The sequence below is a fragment of the Pseudopodoces humilis genome, chromosome 10 (genome assembly GCF_049639895.1).
Source record: "Pseudopodoces humilis isolate 2021_Gansu_Grassland_sample_001 chromosome 10, ASM4963989v1, whole genome shotgun sequence".
Classification (NCBI taxonomy): domain Eukaryota; kingdom Metazoa; phylum Chordata; class Aves; order Passeriformes; family Paridae; genus Pseudopodoces; species Pseudopodoces humilis.
In genome coordinates this window covers 27,169,286-27,189,317 of record NC_142209.1, presented here as the reverse complement: position 1 = coordinate 27,189,317, position 20,032 = coordinate 27,169,286, and the positions used below count along the sequence as shown (strand labels likewise).

General features: G+C 57.1%; 2 protein-coding genes across 7 annotated transcripts; both read right to left on the bottom strand.

The window, feature by feature from the left end:
* Positions 1–64: 64 nt before the first annotated feature.
* TMEM205 (transmembrane protein 205) lies at positions 65–1,537 on the bottom strand. Its single transcript, XM_005521300.3, has 3 exons — positions 1,215–1,537; positions 961–1,124; positions 65–749 (listed from the first exon to the last, which is right to left on the bottom strand). Exons 1-3 carry the CDS (start codon positions 1,342–1,344, stop codon positions 414–416), a joined length of 630 nt encoding a protein of 209 aa, XP_005521357.3. The 5' UTR covers positions 1,345–1,537; the 3' UTR covers positions 65–413.
* Positions 1,538–2,844: 1,307 nt separating this feature from the next.
* Positions 2,845–18,539, bottom strand: ACOT11 (acyl-CoA thioesterase 11). Of its 6 annotated transcripts, none has more exons than XM_088060473.1 (19): positions 18,398–18,539; positions 17,348–17,455; positions 14,197–14,272; positions 12,538–12,736; positions 11,650–11,719; positions 9,822–9,872; positions 8,716–8,776; positions 8,416–8,517; positions 8,023–8,158; positions 7,588–7,744; positions 7,148–7,267; positions 6,929–7,073; positions 5,968–6,023; positions 5,775–5,841; positions 5,606–5,689; positions 5,384–5,517; positions 4,961–5,092; positions 4,762–4,888; positions 2,845–4,671 (listed from the first exon to the last, which is right to left on the bottom strand). In XM_088060473.1, exons 1-19 carry the CDS (start codon positions 18,418–18,420, stop codon positions 4,516–4,518), a joined length of 2,004 nt encoding a protein of 667 aa, XP_087916599.1. In that variant the 5' UTR covers positions 18,421–18,539; the 3' UTR covers positions 2,845–4,515. The 6 variants fall into 6 exon arrangements, with proteins under 6 accessions (XP_087916599.1, XP_087916603.1, XP_087916601.1 ...); XM_088060477.1 differs by lacking the exon at positions 14,197–14,272 and adding an exon at positions 18,058–18,173 and having other exon boundaries at positions 18,398–18,525; XM_088060475.1 differs by lacking the exons at positions 17,348–17,455; positions 18,398–18,539 and adding exons at positions 14,521–14,951; positions 15,840–16,572.
* Positions 18,540–20,032: the final 1,493 nt, after the last annotated feature.

Below are 20,032 nucleotides of genomic sequence, written 5' to 3'. Positions count from 1 at the left end.
ACCCAACACAACACCCTGATCCATCACGTTAACTGGTACAGCCAACATCCAGGGTCTTCTGCACTTCTATATTTGCGTTTGGCTTTTAATTAGAAGTAATTCTCAATCTCTCATTTCTTTCTGTTCTGCAGTGTCCCTGTGACTGCAGGAACACACTGCAGCTTTAGACACAGCTAATGTACGGGGTGTTAGAAGGCTGTTCAGCCATAAAACACCCCTGCTTTGATCATGGAGGCTGGCTGCAGGCAGCTCTAGAGAAAATTTCCGTCTCACTATTCCTAAATTTCCACACAAACACATCAAGAGCATCTCCACCTGAGGATGGTGCAGTTGGATGGCCAGAGCTCGGGGTTGCCTTACAGCAAGGCAGCCGGGGGTGGGCTCTGGCCAGCCAGCACCTGGCAGGGTCCTGCTCAGAGGGCAGGGAGCTGTGCCGCCAGGTGCCACAGGCTCAGCGCGTTGCACGCCAGGCAGAGGAGGTTGCACAGCGAGGACAGAGCGTGGCAGAGGGCGAAGCGCCGGGCCAGCTGCCTGTAGCCGGGGTTGGAGGCTCGGAGCTGCCTGCGGGGCTCGCTGGCCGCCGGCCCCAGCTCCTGCCCCAGCTCCTGCCCCAGCTCCTGCCCCAGCTCCTGCCCCAGCCCGTGGCCGCGCTCCACCCGCTGCAGCTCGGCCGCGCTGGCGGAGGTGGCCGGCCCGAAGCACTGCGCGTTCAGCACCGAAGCGATGATGCAGACGAAGAAGATGATGATCTGCGGGGGAGAAAAGCCCACCCTGAGCATCTCACACGTGTGGTGGGTTAAATCTCCCTCCCCCCCAGCCCCCTGGCTCCCCGCAATTTGGGTGCTTGTGGGCTTCTTCCAGCCGGAGCCCTGCGTGGGTCTCCGTGGTTTTCGAGCTGGCCGCTGGAGCAGAGGAAGGGCTTTGGGCCGTGGGCAGCTCACGTTTGGAAGGGGAGGTTACCTGGCTCGTGTGCTCCTCGCCGAGCCGCTCGCTGCGGTGGGACATGGCAAACAGCGTCAGGTTGAGGAAGGCACAGGTGCAGCCGATGTGGAAGTAGTAGGGGAAGAGCTCACGCTGAATGGAGCCAAAGGTGTGGCGAGGGAGGTGCCTGCTCATCACAAACCCTGCGAGGGGGAGAGCAGGTGAGTCCTGGGGCAAAGCCCCCTCCCCTGTGCCACCCCCCTGGGCAGAGAGCACAACGCAGCCCAACCTACCGGCCACGAAGGTCACCCAGAGCTGCATTCCCCAGGAGGTGGAGAGGAAAAGCAGGTGCAGCAGTTTGATGGTGTTGGAGGGCTCCGTGTCACTTGCCATGGTGTCCTGGATGGGGACAGGTCCCTTCATGTCAGCCAGGACGCCCTGAGCTCGGCGCTGAGCTGTGGCTGCTGCTGTCACCTTGCTGCTCGCAGGGCAAATGCAGTTCAGGTTCACAGACCTGCTTACTCAGGGAAAGCTTTGGAGCTGGCACAGCCCCGTTCCAGCCCCACCACCACACACCCAGCTGGGCTGCAAACCCGCTGTTCAAACCCCTCGTGTCCCAGGGGCCGGGCACTGCTCAGCACCTGATGGAACCAGATGGTTTGAGTGAACTTTTGGCAAAGTCCAGCCAACTCCCCGTCTGACCCTTGGCAGCAGGAACAAGCAGAAAGTCAATAAAAAGGGGAAGAGAAAAGCTGTGACAAATACACCTGCCCACGCTGTGGCCATCAAAGAGGCCTCTTGGCCAGGGGGAAGCCCCTCTGTTTAAAAACAGCAACAGCTTCTACGCTTTTTAACCAAAACCCTGGGGCTCACACCGCTGCCCCAGACCCTGCACAAGAGCACGGGCAGCAGTGGGTGGAAGGAGGCTTTGAAGGAGCTGCCTGATCCTTCAGTGCAAGGAGCACTCTGAAAATTAATTAAAACAAAGCTTCTGGGAGTAGCCCATCAATACTGCTGCCTGCAGAATTCCTCCTCCTCCTCCTCCCCTTGGCTGGTCGCCTCGGGGCATGAATTACAGCGGGGCTGGCCTTGAGAGAGACACCGCCGTCTAATTCTATCCCACTCCTGCAAAGCAGATAAATATACCCTGTATTGTGATATATTAGCTCCATGGATTTATTTAGGCATCCATAAAATCAGGTCCTTAAACCTTCTCGTGATGGCAGCACACTGGAGAAGGCGCCCACATCCAACCTGGAGTGCTGGCCTGTAAATCCCCAGCTGTCCTCATGGCCTTTTCTTTTCCAAAAGCTTCCTGGCTTTTCTTGGGTTTGGGGATTTTTCCCTGCAGCATCCTGGGCAGGAAGGCAGTGCTGGGCTCTGCCAGCAGCCAGCACAGAGCCCTGCTGCTCCCGGGGTCCCAGATCTGCCTCTCCAAATGTTTTGCCTCCATGCAGGAATTACTGGCCGAGAGCTCCGGGGTGTTTTCATGCAAAGAAGCTGCAGGTTGGAAGGTTGCTCAGAACAGGGGGTAACTCCATTATTTTTTAAAGGGGATTAGGAAAAATGGTGGTTGATTGCTGAATTGGTTCTAGAGCACAGCATTTGATGGGGAGGGCTAAGAAAGGGAAAGGCTGCTAAGGACAGTCACCAGCAGGTCCCTCCTTCCCTGTGGCATGAGGCAGTGGGGATGGGTGCTCCAGGGATACTCCAAGCTGCCCAGTCCTGCACTCCATGCCCTGCTGAGGGCCAGCAGATGCTGCAGGGCTGCAGTTTTCTTCCAGAAGCACGAAGCACACACCTCACACCGTGCCCCCAGGTCACTCCTGCCCCATCACCCTGCATCCCCGGGGACCCAGCCAGGCTGGAGCCAGCGCTGCCCGGGGCCTCCCGAAGGGAAAAAGCACAATACCTACAGAGAAGAAGAGGTCAGTTAAAGTTTAATGTTCAGGCAAATACATCATCCCCTCCACTTAATCAAGCAGCAGCAATTCCTAACGGTAAGTAGAAAGGATGGCTCTCGTCCTGGTGATAAAAAGGCAGGATTGCTCTGAGTTTTGGGAGATAAGAGGGCTCTACAAAAATTGAATGTATAGTACTATGTTCAGCCTAAGATGGCTTTATCTTTTGGAGGTCAGGGCACAGCCGTGCCAGACCTTGAGCTGAGATGTTTATGATGGGAGATACAGCAGAGATTAGGGGTTTATGGCCACAGCCAGCCCAGGGGTGGGAGCCACTGGCTGGTGGCCACAGGAGAAGGGACAGGAGCTCCTTCTGCTTATAAACTGGGTGGGAAATTTGGGTGGCAAAGGGACTGACTGGGTGTTGCAGAGGGACACCCGGGGTCATGGAAAAGACCCCATGCTCATTTCTGGTACCTCTGTGGCCTCACCTCACCCCGAGTACAGCATCACCATCACTTGCTCTTGGTTAAGCTCTACAAAACCCATCCTTGGGCTTAAGCACATGGCTCTGCAGGCAGAGGCAAGGGCACAGCTGGCACCAGTAAAACCTGCTGTGCCCAAAGCTGTGTGCCTAAGGGCTTCCAGGGCTCACTCATTTTCCAGCAGGCAGCAAGCCTTCCAGAAACCTCAGTGCTATCAGAAAACCTCTGGCTGTGTGACCCAGGAAGGCCTGGGAGGGGCTCTCCACAGGCCTGTGCCGGAGGGCAGATGTCCCCTGCACTGTCACTGATGAGTAGCACTTCCACTGTCACCCCTGCTTCATTCTGGTGCCTTTCCCAGAGCATTCCAGACTTTGGGGAACAAGGTTTGGCTCTGTCTTTTCCTTTTTCAGCATCTCTAAGGCAATTTGGGGTCTGCATCTCAAGGTGTTGGTGCACCCAGCAGAAGGGGACAAGGAGGGCTGTCCCAAACATGAGAGCAACAGCTCCAGGCAGTCCCCAAAAGCCACCTGCATGGAGCACCACCCCTTTTCTGCAGCACAGTCCTGCCTCACAGGACCCCACCTCCACCTGAGCCCCAAGTGTGCTGCTCCAAGCTCACCACACAGCAAGCCCCTGGAGCTGATACTCACCCAGAGCACATAGGGGTGCTTTTCCTTTCGAAAAACTTTTATTTCTGCTCCTTCCACAGCCCCAGGGGGTGGGATTTCAGCCCAGGAGGAGCAGGGGCTGTTTTCCAGCCCTTCCCAGGAAAAGAAGCAGCACTGGGGAGAGTGGGATTTTTCACCCCTATGCCAGGGAGGGGTACAGCACCCACCCCACATCACTGTCCCCTCTCTCCCTTTGCTGCCTCAAAAGGAACCATTTATGCCCCACCAAGAACTAGTGAAAAAAAAATAATCTGGTTTGGGAAGATTTTGGATCATATAAAGATTCAAGTAGTGTTAAGTGAACTAGAAAACCAAGTCCTGTACATAGAGCTTACAAAATTTCTACATAAAATACAAAAGGAAAGAAGAAAAGGTATGACACATCAGTGATGAGGTGGTACAGTAATGCCCCTCCACCCCAGCCCCTGAGCCCAAAGGCCCCAGGGAGGCAGGGTGTGGGTGCCACCATCCCATGTTCCCTTCCACCACAGAAGTGTCCCCCTCATCTGTCTGTCCATCTGTCAGCAGGGGGCCGTGGCTCTAGAAGTCCTGCAGCCGTGAGATCAGGTCCTCCTTATTCTTCAGCAGGAACTTCTCACAGGCTTCGAAGGTGGAGCAGATGTCAGAGGACAGTCCCGCCACGTTGGTGGTGACGTAGTTGAGGTACCCCGGCATAGCCTGGTTGTAATAAGCCACCTGCGAGGCACAGGACCAGGTCAGCAGGGGCACAGGGGAGGGGAGAGCCTCCCCCATGGGCTGTGGGAACACAGCCACGCAGCATCCCACCTTGCTCATCTCCTCTGACTCTGGCCAAATGCAGAACCCGGAGCAGAGCGTCTCCCCACGCGTGAACTCGGCTCTGGCGGGGTGGGTGGGCAGCGTCACCGACCGAAAGGCCACCACGTAGGGGTCCCTGGGGACGAGAGAGCCCGGTGAGCTGGCACAGCTGGGATGGCAGGGAGCAGGGGCCAGGCTGGACGCTCACCCCTTGCTGCAGGGCTTCCTCCGGGATGCCAGGATAACAAAGTCCTGCGGTTTGTTCTCGTTTCTGAGCTTCTGGCTCACCACATGGTAGATCATGTCATCGTCATCGACCTTCTGGACAAGCTCAGCACTCCTGTAAGGGAAGGGGACAGCTCACAGAAACCTTGCTGTGCCCCCTGAATCTGGGCCTTACATATTTACAGCCCACCACCAGACCCAAAATATTTGGGGGGGACTCAAAATAGGTGTTTGCTCCAGCAAAACAGAGCCATCAGCCCAGACGGAGCCAGGACAGGGACACACAGTGAGGTGTCTCTAAGAGCAAGCAAGGCAACACTCTGGCCCCCAGGAAAACCCAAAGGGATGCTCAACCACAAGGTTTGAACTCAGGGGTGTGATGTCTGGGGAGGCCTGCAGCACTCACACGTAGTGGCTGTCCCACTCGTGCCGGCGCCGCAGGTTGGAGAGCAGGGAGAAGGCTTGGCTGGCCGGGATGCAGACGGACATCTCGATGCGGAAAGACAGGAACTTGTCCTCCTCCAGCGTGTACATCCGTACCTTGGGGAGCACAGGGCACAGCTGGGACGTGTTCCCACCGGGATTGCCCACGCTTTGGGGCCGAGGGAGAAGGGACAGGGTTTAGCACCTTTTCCTTTTCCCTGGCGAGCACCCAGTTGGCTTTGGCCACGAGCATCTTCAGCGCAGAGACGTTGTTGTAGCTCAGGTAAACCTGGGGCAGGGGCAGCACGTCAGGGGCAGGAGGGGGAGCAGGAGGAGGAGCGGGAGGCAGCAGCTCCCACAGGTGACCATCCTACCTTGTTGCTTTGGTCCCAGGGCACGGAGAGCGGCACCTCGGTCTGTTTGCAGGAGACGACGTATTTTCTGCAGCAAAGGAACAGTTTCCCTTATGAGGGGTCACAAATCACCCCCAGACTGTCCCTGCACCCCAGTGCTGGGCCCCCCTTTCTTCCCTCCTCCATTTCACATTCCACTCATTTTTCTGCTCACCGGTCCAGCCGAATTTTTTTCCTAGCACTGGCTTCTCTGTACCTCCTTTCTCCATCCTGATAAATGGGAAAAGGCAATTAAGTTAATAGGAAAAGGAGGATGAAAAATAAAAAAAAAATCATGTCTTTTTGGAAGTGGGAAAAACATTCAGCAGGGAAGGGCTGGAAGGTGAAGCCCCCTTGCTTGCCAGCTGCTACCCTGGCCAGGCTGCGGTGATGGTCAGTGATTAATTGTGTTATTTCAGCATTACCACCATGCTCTGATCAAGTGATGAGCACTGGCACATTAGGGAAAACCCTTGTTGTGGCTGCAAAGCTGCAAAGAGGCCCTGAAACAGAAACTGTGTACCCTAGCACCTGCAAATGTCCCCTCCTGGGGAAATAAAAGCCAAAAAAAAGCAGCTTATTTTGAAGAAAGTGCTGGTGTGGTGCTTTCAAGCGGGTGAGAGGAGGTTTCAAGGGGGCTGACTTTGGCCACGAGATGATCTCCATCACAGTGGGAGATCCTAGTTTTAAGGCAACAAAAAAATCAGGGAGCAGGACAAGGATCAGCCCAGGAGAAGCTGAGACACGTGAGTGTTTGCTGCTGTGCTCACGTGACAGATTTCCTTGAATATTTAGATCCCAGCAAACTTTGGATTAGGATGCTTTGAAAGGTAAAAAACAACCTCAACATTCCTTCCCCTAAATTACAGAAAAGATGAGCTGGAACTTGCAGGCAATACTCTGTTAAGCCTTGCATGGCTAACACGTCTCCATCTCTGCGCGGGCAAGTGGTTTATTTTATTAGTTATACCGAGCAATCCATTTAATTCACTTGCTATTGAGCAATTTCATTTCCATCATCATAAAACCACGTTTGTTTTGCTGCGAGTCCGAGAGCCCTTGGGGGCTGGGTGGGATTCCCGGGGGTCCCACAGCGCTAGCGGGGCTGGGGAGAAGCCAGCCCTGCTGGTCCTTACCCCCGGCTCGGGTGCCACCATGGGCAGGGTGCGGGGATGACCCTCCTGGTCCAGCACCACGAAGGTCATGAAGGCGCTGTTGATGTGCCTGCGGCTGACGGACATCTCCTGGCCGTAGGCCTCGGCGCTGACCCCCACCTCCATGCTGCGGAGAGAAGGGATGAGGGAGCGGAGGGCCGCGGGGAGGGTGGGAAGGAGACCCCCACCACCGGCACCCACCTGTTTTTGAAGGCGTTGTTGACGATGGCTTTGAGCACCAGGCGGTCTCCCACTTGCGACGGTCCCCGAAAGTGGAACATCTCGATGGCCCTCAGCGTGGGGTGGGCGTGGCACAGCCGGCTGTGGGGACAGGTGTTACCCCCCGGCCATGGCCCCGTGCCACAGCAGCTCCATGTGCCCTCCCCGACACAGCCAGAGACAAGGAGTCCCCAAAAAATGTCTCCACTGGCCAAAGCCGGCCATGAGAAGGACCAGTGAGCCAACTGCCATGAGTGTGAACCTTTCCCTGGGGTCCCTCAGCACCACACACCTGTGGGACTCCCTGTGTCATCCAAGGGTGACACGCTGGGGACCATCCCTTTGGAGGGTCCCTACAGTGCAGCCGCACGTGTCCCCTCCAGGCACGTCATCCCCTGACCCTGAACCCCTTGTCGGGTCACCTGGCTGCGATGGTGGCCACGTTCTCCATCCAGGCCATGATCTGCCCACCGAAGGTGTTGCCCTGGTGGTTGGCGTGTGGAGGCAGCACCAGCTCCACGCTCTCCACCCGCGTTCTTTCTGCCGGCACCGCCCCGCTGCAGTCCCGCGTCTCCAGCTCTGCCGCGGGGGGATAACGGGGGTCAGTGTGTTGTACGGACAGTAGGAGCCCTCTCCCAGCACCCCACCAACCACTGTCCCTCTCCCCACAGGGATCAACACCCCGCAAACCTCCAGGCCTGGGAGTCTGGGATGGTGGGGCTGATCCCTACCCCGCCATGGCCAGGGCATTCCCAAAACGCCATGTGGTGATCACCACCAGCATCCCCCTGAGGAACTGGGATGGCACCAGTGGGTGTCAGAGCTATTTTGGAAGGCCAGGCTGCAGGACACGGTACCGGTTTCCTGGGGGCTGCGAATGAGGAGGTCCTTGAGGGTGTCCTTGTGCACCAGGCGCATGCGGCGGCGCTCGGCGGCGATGCTGTACTCGATCTTCTCCTCCTCTGTCTGCGGGGTCAGCGGCTTCAGCCTCACCTGCAAAGGGATGGGGCAGGGTGCAGTCCCGCTGGGGGACGAGCAGCAGCAGCGAGCAGGTGCCCTCCATGCCCGGAGTGGGGCCAAGAGCCACCCCCCATGCATCCCCCAAGCATGGCACGAGGGATCACCGAGCCATGAGGAAACAGCAGCTGCCGTGATGGAAATCTGAGCCAGCCCAGCCACACAGAGGCCATTTCCTTGGTGCCTTTGTGCAGAGGGCAACAGAGCCACCCCAGCCACCAGGCACTGCTCACCTTGCTGCCCAAGGGGCCCTGTGCCACGAAGGTGGCGTACGCCTTGCAGATGCTGCAGTGCTTCCCGCTGCACAGGTCTTCGTAGCTCACCTGGATGCCCACCTGGGAGAGGACACAGCACCCCTGAGAGCTGGATCTGCTCCCCAGGGACCCACATCCCAGCACCCACCCCTGGCCAGAGCCAGCCAAGAACGATGAAGGCGTGGGATTAAAGCTGGGGACTGTGGGAGGATTTTGGGATTGGGCCACGTGGCCGGTGGGGATGGGCACCCAGCAAGGAGGATAGGGGCACACACCAACCTCCATGCTGGAGTTAAAGGCTCGGTTCACTTTGGCTTTGATGTTGACAACTTGCCCAACACTGAAAAACAGGAAGAGAAGGCATGTGGGGTTACTGTGGGACAACAGCCACCAAGCGGCTCCCTCTGAGGTGCCACGGCATTCCAGCTCACTGCCCACTGTGGTAAGGCTTCCTGAGACTGTGGGACATGCCAGATGGCCAGCAGGACACGGGGACAGCCATGCCTGAGATGTGAGAGCAGTGAGCTGTCACCCCTGAGCAGCTGTGTGCAAGTGGGTCCCCAGGTCTGGGGTGCTGCCGGGACACCTGAGGGGTGCAGAGGTGCCCGAGGCTTGCTTGGCACCCCTGCCCCTGTGGGCATGCACATTCCTGCCAGAGCAAACGGCTCCTCCAGCCTTGCATCCACTGTCCTGCACAGCTGGACCAGCCACGGGGCCCCCCCACAAGCAATGGGTACCTTGGGATGCTGGGGGACAGCAGGAGGCAGGGCCCAGCCAGGGGCATTTCGCATCATCTCTTAAATGAAATATCTGCTGGCAGCACACTGCTGCTCCCCTCTGTGCCTTCAGCAGGCTTCAGGGTACACACACAGACAGCTCTGGCCCTGCAGCCTGAGCTACTCCAGACTGCTACCCATGGAATGAGCAAATTAAACTTTTTACTGACACCAACATCAGTCTTTACCAAATACGTCATTAAATCAGGAATATTCCTCATTCCCCAGAAGAGGCCAGAGCTAGAAAACTCAGCGGAAAAAAAAAATACACCCTGTAACCACCACTTCTCAAAAGCAGAAGAGAGGGAGAGCCAGAGTGTGCTTTGACACCAGATTTTTCCCCATGCCCTCACACGTGACTCCAGGCTTCAGATGAGCTCTGTAAACGACACGCTCTACACGTTGGCTCTGGCTGGAGCAGCAGTGGCACGAGCCGGTGCCTCTGGCTGTCCCCCAGCACGGACCCCGGGCCTGTGACATGCCAAAACGTTAGCAGGGTTACATGAGCAGCCTCTGTTCACATGCCATGCCACGTCAGTGGGGTTAAGGCTCCCAACTCACGGCAGCGCTGTGCTAGGCTGGCTGCTCTAGGGCCAAACACGTCCGTACCCGACAGCGCTCCTCCCGTCCCGCTGCCCAGCAGGGCTTACAGACGGCTGGCTGGGGCAAAAAGAGAAAGCAAATGTGGGGAGAGGGTTAGAGGCGATGGAAGCAGCCAGATGGATGCTCTGGATGGGTTTGTGGCAAGGGGCATGCACGGGCAAGGGGCCAGGCAGGCAGACTGGCAGCCCCACATGTCTATACATGGCCCCAAAAACTCTTTATCTTCTCTGTCCTTATCAAACAGTAGAAGCCAGCGCCATAAATGCCACACAAAGCCCCACTCAAGGGCACGTGTGATCCTCCCTGGAGGCTGCACTTCCACACAGCAGGGCGGAGAGACAGGGACAATCTGCTGCCCAGCCAGTGAGTTTTAAGCCAGTTATAATTTGGGGTCTTCTCTGTGCCCTCAAGCATCTACAGCTCCTCCCTGCCTCCCCCCCTGCAAGGGCAGCAGAAAGCACAAACAGCTGGGAAAGGAGATCTGACACAAAACTCCTCCACCTTCCAACAGCTCTGTGGGAAATCCTTGCCAGGCCCCTTGCTTGGAGCCTTAAACTGGACCACAGCAAGTGGGATCTGAGCCAGGAGCAGCACAAATTCCCTGTCCCTTGGAGCAGTGCCCAGCTCACCCCCGAGGAGGGACAAATGTTTTGCTGGGCTTGATGTAATTCTGTGGAGTGGGCTTGGGTCTGTTCTTCCCTGCTCCTGAAGCCCAGGAGGGCTGGGAAAAGTGTCCTGGGAAAAGTGTCCCAGGAAAAGCTGCCCCAGGAGCAGGGTATCAACCCCCAGGGGTGCCACCTCTGCACCATGGCTGCACCACATCCCCACACTGTGGATTGTCATGGAGCCCCAGGGCAATGGGTAGCTCATGTGAGAGGGCAAAAGGGTGAGTTCAGCATTTCCTGGGAATGAGGGTAAAACCCAAGAGTGAGTCAGACTTCTCAGTGCCAAACAAATCAGCTGACAGCCAGGGACCCCAATGCCAGCCCTGGGTACCCACGCTGGTGCCTGCCCCAGCAGGGAGTGGCTGGACAGTATGGATCCTGTGCTGCATGGATCCTATACTGCATGGCAAACCCCAGGGAGCCCCCTGGAATGGTACCCAGGTGGAACAGATGGGCACAGGGGGTGTGGGGCCTCTGAGAGATGAGTAAAGGTGGGTGGCAGTACCTGGGCTTACTGAGGGTACAAAAGGAGGAGACTACTTTGGGAATGCTGGGTGGGAATAGTCTCAAAACTGGGAGCCTGTGGAGGATGAGGGCAGAACCCTGTGAGGATTTTTGTCCCCTCTGGCCACAACCTCAGGTCAGGAGAAATGTTGTCCCCTGACACAGGACATCCCAAGGGCTGTGTGAATCAGAGGGGGAACCTCTGTGGGGCAGCACCAGGGGATGCCAGGAGCAGCCTGGGATGGAATTTTGACCAGACAATGCCCAGCCTGCTGCGTCTCACAGGGCTGGGAGGTCCCAGCACCAGCAGGGTGGGTGAGCCCCACTGCGCCTCAGCCACCCACACGGCCGCTACACAGGCACAATTTGCAAGATTTGAGTTTTCCAGAGCACTAAATCAGAGCTGTTTCCTGAACAAAGCCAGGGAGGAGCTGGCGTCGGGGGAAATACCGGGAAGCCAAGGCAGCAGGAGCTCCCCAGGCGACCAGACAGCGGATAAATCAGAGCAGACAGATCAGAGCGAGCCTCAGTCCCTGGCTGCCCTGCGAGCCTGGCACTGCCAGCACAGCTCCTCCTCTCCCAGGCACGCTGCTCCCTGCTCCAGCTCCAGCCCCTGTCCACGTCGCAGCCGGCAGATGGGAAAAACCCCTGCGTGGAATATTTACCTAATGGTGTGCTCAAAATAGATATCATCCATGGAAGCTGTGACGCACGGGCAGCCGGCGTGTCTCTCGGCTGGAAAGGAAAAACAAACGGCATCAGCAACCTGCAGCAGCGTGCTGAGGGTGTGAGGGCCACGAGGGCTCCTCTGCCCCAGCCTGGTGACACCGGTGACACCCAGCCCTTTCACTGCCGTGCCCATTGCTGTGTTTGCAGGGACCAGAGCGGGATCTGGGGTTTCTCCTCACCCAGCAGGGCAGGTTTGCATATATTTAATGGTTTGGAGGGTGTGTCGGTGTTTGCTTTCCCTCTGTGAGTTTGCAGCTGTGGGGATGCACCAGCAGCTGATTCCATCTCCCCATACACAGCAAATATTTCAAAGCCGCTCTGCCGGTGCGACTTCCCCCTGGGACTTCAGGAACCCCAGACTGCAAAACTGCTCTGGGAACCTCATCCAACTGCAGAATTGCACTCGTTTCCCTGTCATAACCTCCCCATGCTTGGCTGAGCTGGTGAGCTCCATTGCTTCCTGCTGAGTGGAGGAGCTCAACCCACTCCAGCTGCTGCTGGAATGCCAGGGGTGCCACCAGCCCTGCACAGCAGGCAAGGAAAAGAGCAGCACTGTAGACAAAGCAGGCATGGATTTTGATCTGTCCCCAAGCCAGCATGTATGCTGCAGTGCACATCTCCTCCCCTTCTTGCCCTGCTCCTGTTTGCTCTCTAATTACTCAGCAAAACGGCATGACGTGGGTGCCCAGCTGGCATCACTCTGAGGCACAGTGCTGGACTGCCAGGGATGCTGCCAGGGATGAGCTGGCTCCTCTGGCTCCTGCCTGCTGCCTTCCCTGGCAGCCCAGCAGGACGAGGGCTCCAGAGGGAAGAGGATGACTTACCGGAGAGGCAGGCGGCCGTGTCGATCCACTTGAGCAGCTGGCCGGTGCTGAGCTCGCCGCGGTGGTTGGTGTGGCAGGGCAGCACCAGCTGGCTCATCTGCACCTCGGTGGGGTTGCGGGCAGGCGAGGGGCTCGCCATGGCCCCCAGCGCCTCCTCCTGCTCCCCTGGCTCCCCAGCACGTGGTGGAGAGGTCGAGCCCTGTGGGGCACAAAAGCTCCCTTTTACCCAAGTGGGAAGCAAATCCCCTGAGAGAACAGCGGTCTGCGAAGACGCTCCCCACACAGAGCCGAGAGAACCCCAGCCATGCACACCCCTGGACACCACCAAACCCATCCAGCCCTTGCCAGAGACAAGGTGCCCACAGCCAAATGGGAAAACATCCCTCTAAAAAAAGCTCCATAGGGGATTACTCTAGGTTTTCAGGCCATTTATCATCTAAACCCACTGCTCCCTCCTGAACACTACGAAAAACCCCTCCCAACGTTAATCACTCTTCTGGGAAGGAATTTTTCTTCCTGACAGCTTCATCTTCAGGGTGCTGCAGCACAGGGTGGGTTTGGTTTCCTGGGGCTGGACAGTGCTCCACACCTTCCACCAACACTCCCCATTCACCAAAGAAAGCACTGGAAGCTGTGTGGTACAAGCAGCAGAGGAGGAGCATCCTCATTTTGGGGCTGTTGGGGCAGTAAAATCTGTTCCTGGCTTGTCCATTTGCTGGGCACAGGGCAGCTCCCCCGGCACCCCGGTGGGAAGCAGGGTGGGAGAGGGAGGAGGCTGAGGCGGTGCTGGCAGGGAAAATAGCTGATGAGAGATGTCAAATGAGTCGTGTTACACAAGGGGTGAACTCAGTTAGCCTGGTGAGTAACTGAGGAGACACGAGGAGCTGTCTGGGCTTTGTCACAGCCCTTTCCTTCCGCTTTCTGCAGCTCCTGCTCTCAGCACTTGTTGCGAGAGTCCCACTGCAGCAGCTTCTCTGCCCTCTGCTTTGCCCGGATTCTTTTAAAGATGGGTTTATGCTGAAAACGAAGCTTTCCCGACTACCCTGAGCTCACTGCCTCTCAGAATAGCATTTTTCTCCAGCGGGTCTAACCTCTGTTTCCATAGCTACTGGTACACGACATCCCGGGAACGGCACAAACCTCGCCTCAGCAGAGACGGCAGCGAGCGCACTGAGCCCAGCCGGTGGCAAAGGTCCCCCATCCCACAGTGACACCGAGCCCCGGCCATCAAAGCCCCTCCAGAAGCCTCCAGACCCCTCTGTGAACCTCCCAGGCAGCCTCCCAGCACGCAGAGGCGCCTACACAAGTACCACCGAGCTATTTTGGGAAGCAGGCAGGCTCTGGGGTAGGAGCCAGCAACGCAAAGAGCTCCAAAGCCGCCTGCTGCAGAGTGAGCAGACAGCCTGGCCCGAGATCCCGCCGGTCATTTTCCCGGCGCTTGACAGTTCTGAATTTTAGGGAAGAAGCCGCTAGCCGTGGGAAGAGCCCTGAGCCAGCGTGAGGATGGGGATGCTGATGGGGAGGGAATGTGTTGGGAGAGGATGTGGCCAGGTCCAGTGCAGGGCTGGGAGCAGCTCCTGGCACAGGGTGGCATCTGCCTGGCACAGCCTGGTTAGTAGTGGCGGCACAACGGGATTAGTTGCACGGCACGGGGGGTACCTGGAGGCCATTGCAACAGAAGCTCAAGATGTCTTCAGGGACTATAATATTCCCCTTGACCATTTTTAAGAGACACCTGGAAAGGAGAAGAGTGGCTCTGGTTATGGCAGCACTGGCAGAGATGGGGGTGGCTGTTTCCTGGCAGGATCAAGGCGGCGTGTGTGGCAGGTTGTCACACCCTGTCCCCACATCCCATACTGACATCCTTCCCCACACCACTGACCCCTCACCAGCACCTATCAGGGAGCTGTCAGAGGTGAAAGGGAGAAGGGCAGACCTGGGGGAGGTGCCTGCCATTCCATGGGGGTCAGGTCCCACACTCACCAGCCCAGATGAAAGAGTCCCAGCTATTTTGGGGAGCTGGACCAAGCACAAGCTGGAGGGCCGTGGCCAGCCCCTCAGTGAGCGATGCTGTGTCAGTGCTTCCCGTGTTGCTACATGTGACAGAGGACTGTGCCTTGAAGCTCCCCTGGCCGGAGCGGTGACACCGCTGCAGTCACAAGACAGCTGGGAGCGTATTTTTGGCAGCAGGCAGGGCTGAGGCTGCCATGGGTGGTACAGGGGGCAGCAAATGGGAAGCACCCAACTCCAGCAATGCTGCTGTGCCCTGCTCCAGCCCCTCTGCCTGCAAAGCCCTGGCATTCCACAAGGGCATCGTGTGTCCTTGGGTGCCTGCAGGCTCCCGGGCCATGTGCACGGTGACTGTATCCCAGCTGGACATTGTGGTGGCATTGCAAGGAAAGGCAGTGTGGGAGCTGCAGGAAAAACAAGTGGAAGAGGCTTCATAATTACAGTTTGCTTTTAAACACAACACTGCCAGGCCCTTGGCATATCCCCAGCTTCCCAGCATGTATCCCTCTCCCATGCAGGTAAAACCAGGCTGCTGGAAATAGCAGCTCTTTTCCCAACCCAAGCTCTTTTCCCAAGTATGGCATTGACTGATTTTGGCATGGGGTTAAAAAAGTGGAAGCTGTAGATTTGCCTCCTGCACCATCAGGACTGGGGAATCACACACAGTGCACCCAAGCAGTCGGAACAAAACAAGACACAAACAGCACGGCTGAGCCTCTCGCAGCCTCCCACCCCTGCCCCAGCAGCATGGGGCTTGGGATTTCCCCACCCTCATGACTTTTTCCCTAACCCCATGACCTCTCCAGGCTTGTTATTGAGGTTTGGGAGCCTCCTGATGGCTCACCTGCCCGTGCAAGAGTTACTGTTGTGTTTTTTTAACAAGATGGGTTTGGTGCCCAGTTGCAGACACAGGGCGGTGGCTGGGGGTGTCCTGTTACACCCCACAGCCCCAGCCAACAGCACCAGAGGGACATTCCTTGGAAACCCAAACCTGCTGCTGGCTGGCTAATCGTGTCACCTTGTCCCCTGCGTTGCGTTAGCAGGAGGAGGAAAAATACCCTGAGCTGTGTGCTTGGCATCATCCTCCTGCTATTTCCCAGGCAGTCCCACCCCATGCTCCCACCCTGGGGAAGGGGAGCGCCCCAGCCGCGCTCCAGAGACCCAGAGCCATCCAGCTGCTGGGTATTTATGGAGTATTTGTTATCAAAACCAAGCGAGCAAGTGTCTGTCCTCATTAAAATCTTCAGCCTCACTCAACTGTCACATTTTTAAGGCTGTTGACTGATGCAGACCTCGGGTCACCATGGCAACGGGATGCAGTACCCAGGCGATGATGCTCTTACTCTGTCACCCCTTGAGTGACCCACTTCTACCCAAAAAAAAAAAAAAAAAGTTTGCATTAGGAACAAAACCCTTCCAGCAGAATATTTTCCTCGCCTCCTGCCACGCTCACTTCCTGTGCTGCTGAAGGCGTAAGGCACCCACAATGCAAACCAGGGAAGACGCAGAGAGGAAAACACACCAACAACCCTGAAAATACTGGGGAGAGGGACCCCACAGCACCCCACAGCTCTCCTATACCCTGGCAGAGGGGTGTCTCACAGCACCAAAACATCCACAAGCTCCAGGAAAGCTTTCTGCTGTGAAATTCAGGGCTGGCCTCTTCAGAAATCACCAGAAATCAGCACTGTGCATGAACCTCCGCTGCAAGCCCTCGTGGGTGCCACAGCTCCCTGGGATGATGCTGGACAGAGAACAGCTGTTCCCCCAAATCCTTGAGCCCACTGAAATCAGGGTGTTTGCTTCAGCCACCCCCAAGACAGTGGATGAGAGGGAGAGACAAGGGTGAAACTGGGGTGGGGGTCCCAAGTTCTGGGCTTTGGGGGTGGTCTGGGCAGAGCAGGGCAGCCTCACACCTTGAGCCACCCCCACCTGCCCTCGGAGCTCTCTCACCACCCCACTGCCACCTCTCAAACACCCAATCCCCGTTTTCCCTCACCTGGCTCTGTCTCCTACCCCCACCCCGGCCCCTCAGCATAACCTTACCCCTCCCTGGAAGTATTTAAAGAAAAAAAGGGGGGAGATGGTGGGGAAGTAAGTGGTGACAATGAAGTTCTCATGGCAGATTATTGGTGTATAATTGAGCAATATCCATGGTAACAAGCAAATCTGCACGCGTTAAAAAATTAACCTGACCTACTTTGGGAAATTCTGCCATCTCGACAGGGCAGTGAGGGCTGTCCATCCCCTGAGACCCAGCCTGCCAGCCCCACTGCCAGCAGCAGCAAAGCCCCAGTGCAAGCAGCATTGGAGATGTCCAGCACAGCTCAGCCCCATCACCCCATGCCCATCAGGACGGAGCAGGGTCCCCAGCTGGAGAGCTGCTGCTTGGGATGTGGCCCCACTGGGACAAGAGGGACTGAATTGCCAGGTGACAGCATGGTGAGGAAACACAGCAGCTCCCTGCAGTGGGTCTCAGTGGGACCTCAGGAGGGTAGCCAGCCCAGAAGAAAGGCCAGGACACATTGCAAGAGGTATTTCTGGGACCACACATCATGTTTCTTTAGAGTTCATGGAGCAGAAAAAGGCACCGGGCCAGGGAAGTGCAAGGCAAGGGTCAAGGGCAAGACCGGGACAGGATGATTCCTCTTACAAGGGGCTGATGGTTTTCCAACCATCACCCATGGGAAAGCTTCACTCAGGGTGAGCACAGCAGGGACACCTCCAGCACCCTCACATCCCTCTCCACCACAGGGTGAAGAACCCCCAGCCCCAGCCATACCCACAGTCCCATCCGTACCCTCGCTCGAGTGCTCCCTGCAGCTCCCATGAGGCTCCCAGGAAGGCTGGTGCCGATTTGCCGGCACAGGGGCGAAGTTCCCCAGGGAGTGTCCCAGGGGACAAAGGTCTGGCTTTGTGCAGGGGGAGAACAGAGCCATATGTCACCCTGGTACAGCTGTAAACACCTCCAGGCCCAAAATTCACACGCATGGGGACACCCAACAGCACCGCCCAGCCCAGGCACCTTTGCCCTGCCACCCACGGCGTTCCCAGGGAGGAGACTGCCATAACATCAATACAACCACGTTTCAGAGCACCACAGCCAAGCCCACCAAGCTGGAAACCACCACAGTGGAGACCAAGCTGGTGCAAAGGTCTACACCCTGGTGGTCTTCACCGTGTGGTCTCCACCATGGGGGTCACCATGATTGAGACCGCCGGAGTGCAAAACACCCAGGTGAACACCACGGTGGTGTGGTGGTCCCCACCATGGCCAAGACCACCTCATTTGAGGCTACTGGGGTGGAGACTGCCATGGCTTCGTGCCACCCACCCAGCCACCCACACTGCCCCTGCAAGCCCAAGCACATCCCTCTGCCCTCACCATGCCGCCACCATTCCCAGCAGCCCTGTGCCCATGCTCCCCAAATATCCGCCCCTGCTTTTAAGTGAAAAGAAGCTGATTCAAGCCAAAACCCCCAGCACTCCTCCTGTCACACCCAGAAACACCTGGGGGGGTTCGATGTTCCCAGCTCTTGCCCGCTGTCCCCGCTGCAGCCGGAGGATGCCACGTCCCCATGGACAAGTCACCAGTGCTGACCACGATGGAGCAGCGGCACAGCTCGCTGCAAACCCCAAAGGGCAAGAAAGCATCACCCGGGCGAGCAGGGCGTCACAAGGGGCTTTCATCCCACATCTTCTACCTGGAAGAGCCTCCCGGCGCCGACGCAAGCCAGGACAAGCCGCGGCTCCGCCGCCGGCAGTGGAAGCCTGCACAGCAGCTCCCGCTCAGCCAGCCCTGGGGTTCCCCCCCTTGTCCCCATCGTGCCCGGCTCCCCCCAGCCCTCACCTCAGCCAGAAGAAGCTGAGCATTTGCGGGAGGTGTTGAGGTGACGGCTGGCTCGGAGGAGAAGCGTCCGGACACCTGCGGGCGCGGGCGTCGAGGCCGGGCTGGCTCGGAGCCCTGGGCCGGGGCCAGCGCACACCCCCTCCCGCTTCCCTAAATACGGCCGTGCAGAACTTTTCTTAAGGTAGCGCTTGGCAGATCTGCGCTCGCCTGGAAAATGGCCGGCGCTCGGGAGGCTGGCTCTGGATGCAGGAGGGAATGTGTCGGGCTGGCTGCGGAGCCAGGGAGAGCGGCGGGAGGCTGCCAGCATCCCTGCGGAGCGGGGTGCTGCTGCTTCCCCCGCCCCTCCCCAGGGAGCAGCTCCTGGGCTGAGATCCCCTCCCCAGCCTGCTCATCATCCTCTTCTCCCCCCATCACCTCAGCAAGGGGCACTGAGTTAAACTTACCTGAAAGTATCGGTATTTTCCCCAGAGCCGTAGGTGCTGACACCAAGCTCTCTGTCCGGAAAAGACTCGGCAAACTTCTCCAAATCCAATCCAATCCACACAGTTGCTCCCTGGCCCTGCTGCCTTTGAAGTACCTCTGACAGGGCTTGTCACAAAAACCCCCCCTTTTTTTTAACAAGGAAATCAAATGCAAATTGCCCTGTCACCGCATTAATGACTAATGGGTTTGGTGGAGATGTTGTTCTATTTGTATTTGATTTACACACTTTTACAAGTGAATCTTGGTAATCAACCTACAAGAGTTGATCAAAGCTCTTGGCAGGCACCGGCAGCACGAGTATTGCCACTGGAAAGCCAGCAGAGAAATAATTAAGCAGTTTCAACAGGAAATAAGGCCCCACTCTTTTTTTTTTTTTTTTTTTTTTTTTGTAAATAAGAATAACAAAGCACTGAAACAAGGCAAAAGCCCCTGCCTTTGCCACCTAAATTTTAGGCTGGTTGTGTGAAAATGTTCATCAAAACCCTAGAGCCAGGCAGAGGGGAGGTGGGAGACCTGGACAGCTCTGCAAGGGCTGGGCCGGGCAGGGGTGGAGGTGGGGCCCAGCTCAGGGTGAAAACCCCCTGAGGGGGTTTGGAGCCTTTGGGGGATGGAAGAAGCAGCGCTGCATTGCACCAGGTGATTGATCCGATTATGGTGATGGAGATTCTCTCTGGAAGAAGATTGTTGCCTGAGGACTTTAACCCCACTGAGCATTCACTGCTCAGCTACTTGGATAAAATCTGCATTCTTCATTCCATGAGCAGGAACAGAGAGGCCCTTCCGCCCTGCACAACCCCTTCCATGTCTTGCAGGTGGCTTTGCACACCCAGCTGCGATTAAATTCCATTATTTCAGAAAACAACATTTCCTTTAAAGCATTCTCTTGTGGGAAAGCAAATAGGATATTTCTCACCGGGGTGGTTTTCTACCCATCTAGCCCAGGTTTGTGCCCTGCAAACCAGATCACAGCGAGCGTCCTCCAGAACATCTCCCCACCTTTAGCACAGCGGCCCCTGGCCAGGAAGCTCATCGGAGATCTCTCCCTCCCTCCTTAGGACTGTTTGTTTCTGCAGTCAGAGATTAGGATCAAAAGGTTTGATCCGTGCAGGGAAAACGATTCTCCCCACTCGACAGAGGGAGCAGCTCACAGTC

Excerpts from the sequence above, each read along its gene's own strand:
- TMEM205 (XM_005521300.3), bottom strand. The coding sequence starts at position 1,344 with ATGAAGGGACCTGTCCCCATCCAGGACACCATGGCAAGTGACACGGAG. Across the intron at positions 1,125-1,214 it reads CTGGGTGACCTTCGTGGCCG|GGTTTGTGATGAGCAGGCAC; the intron begins GTAGGTTGGGCT and ends TCCCCCTCGCAG. Across the intron at positions 750-960 it reads GCGAGGAGCACACGAGCCAG|ATCATCATCTTCTTCGTCTG; the intron begins GTAACCTCCCCT and ends TCTCCCCCGCAG.
- ACOT11 (XM_088060473.1), bottom strand. The coding sequence starts at position 18,420 with ATGCTCAGCTTCTTCTGGCTGAG. Across the intron at positions 8,518-8,715 it reads CCTTTAACTCCAGCATGGAG|GTGGGCATCCAGGTGAGCTA; the intron begins GTTGGTGTGTGC and ends GTCCTCTCCCAG. Across the intron at positions 5,518-5,605 it reads TCGCCAGGGAAAAGGAAAAG|GTACGGATGTACACGCTGGA; the intron begins GTGCTAAACCCT and ends GTGCTCCCCAAG.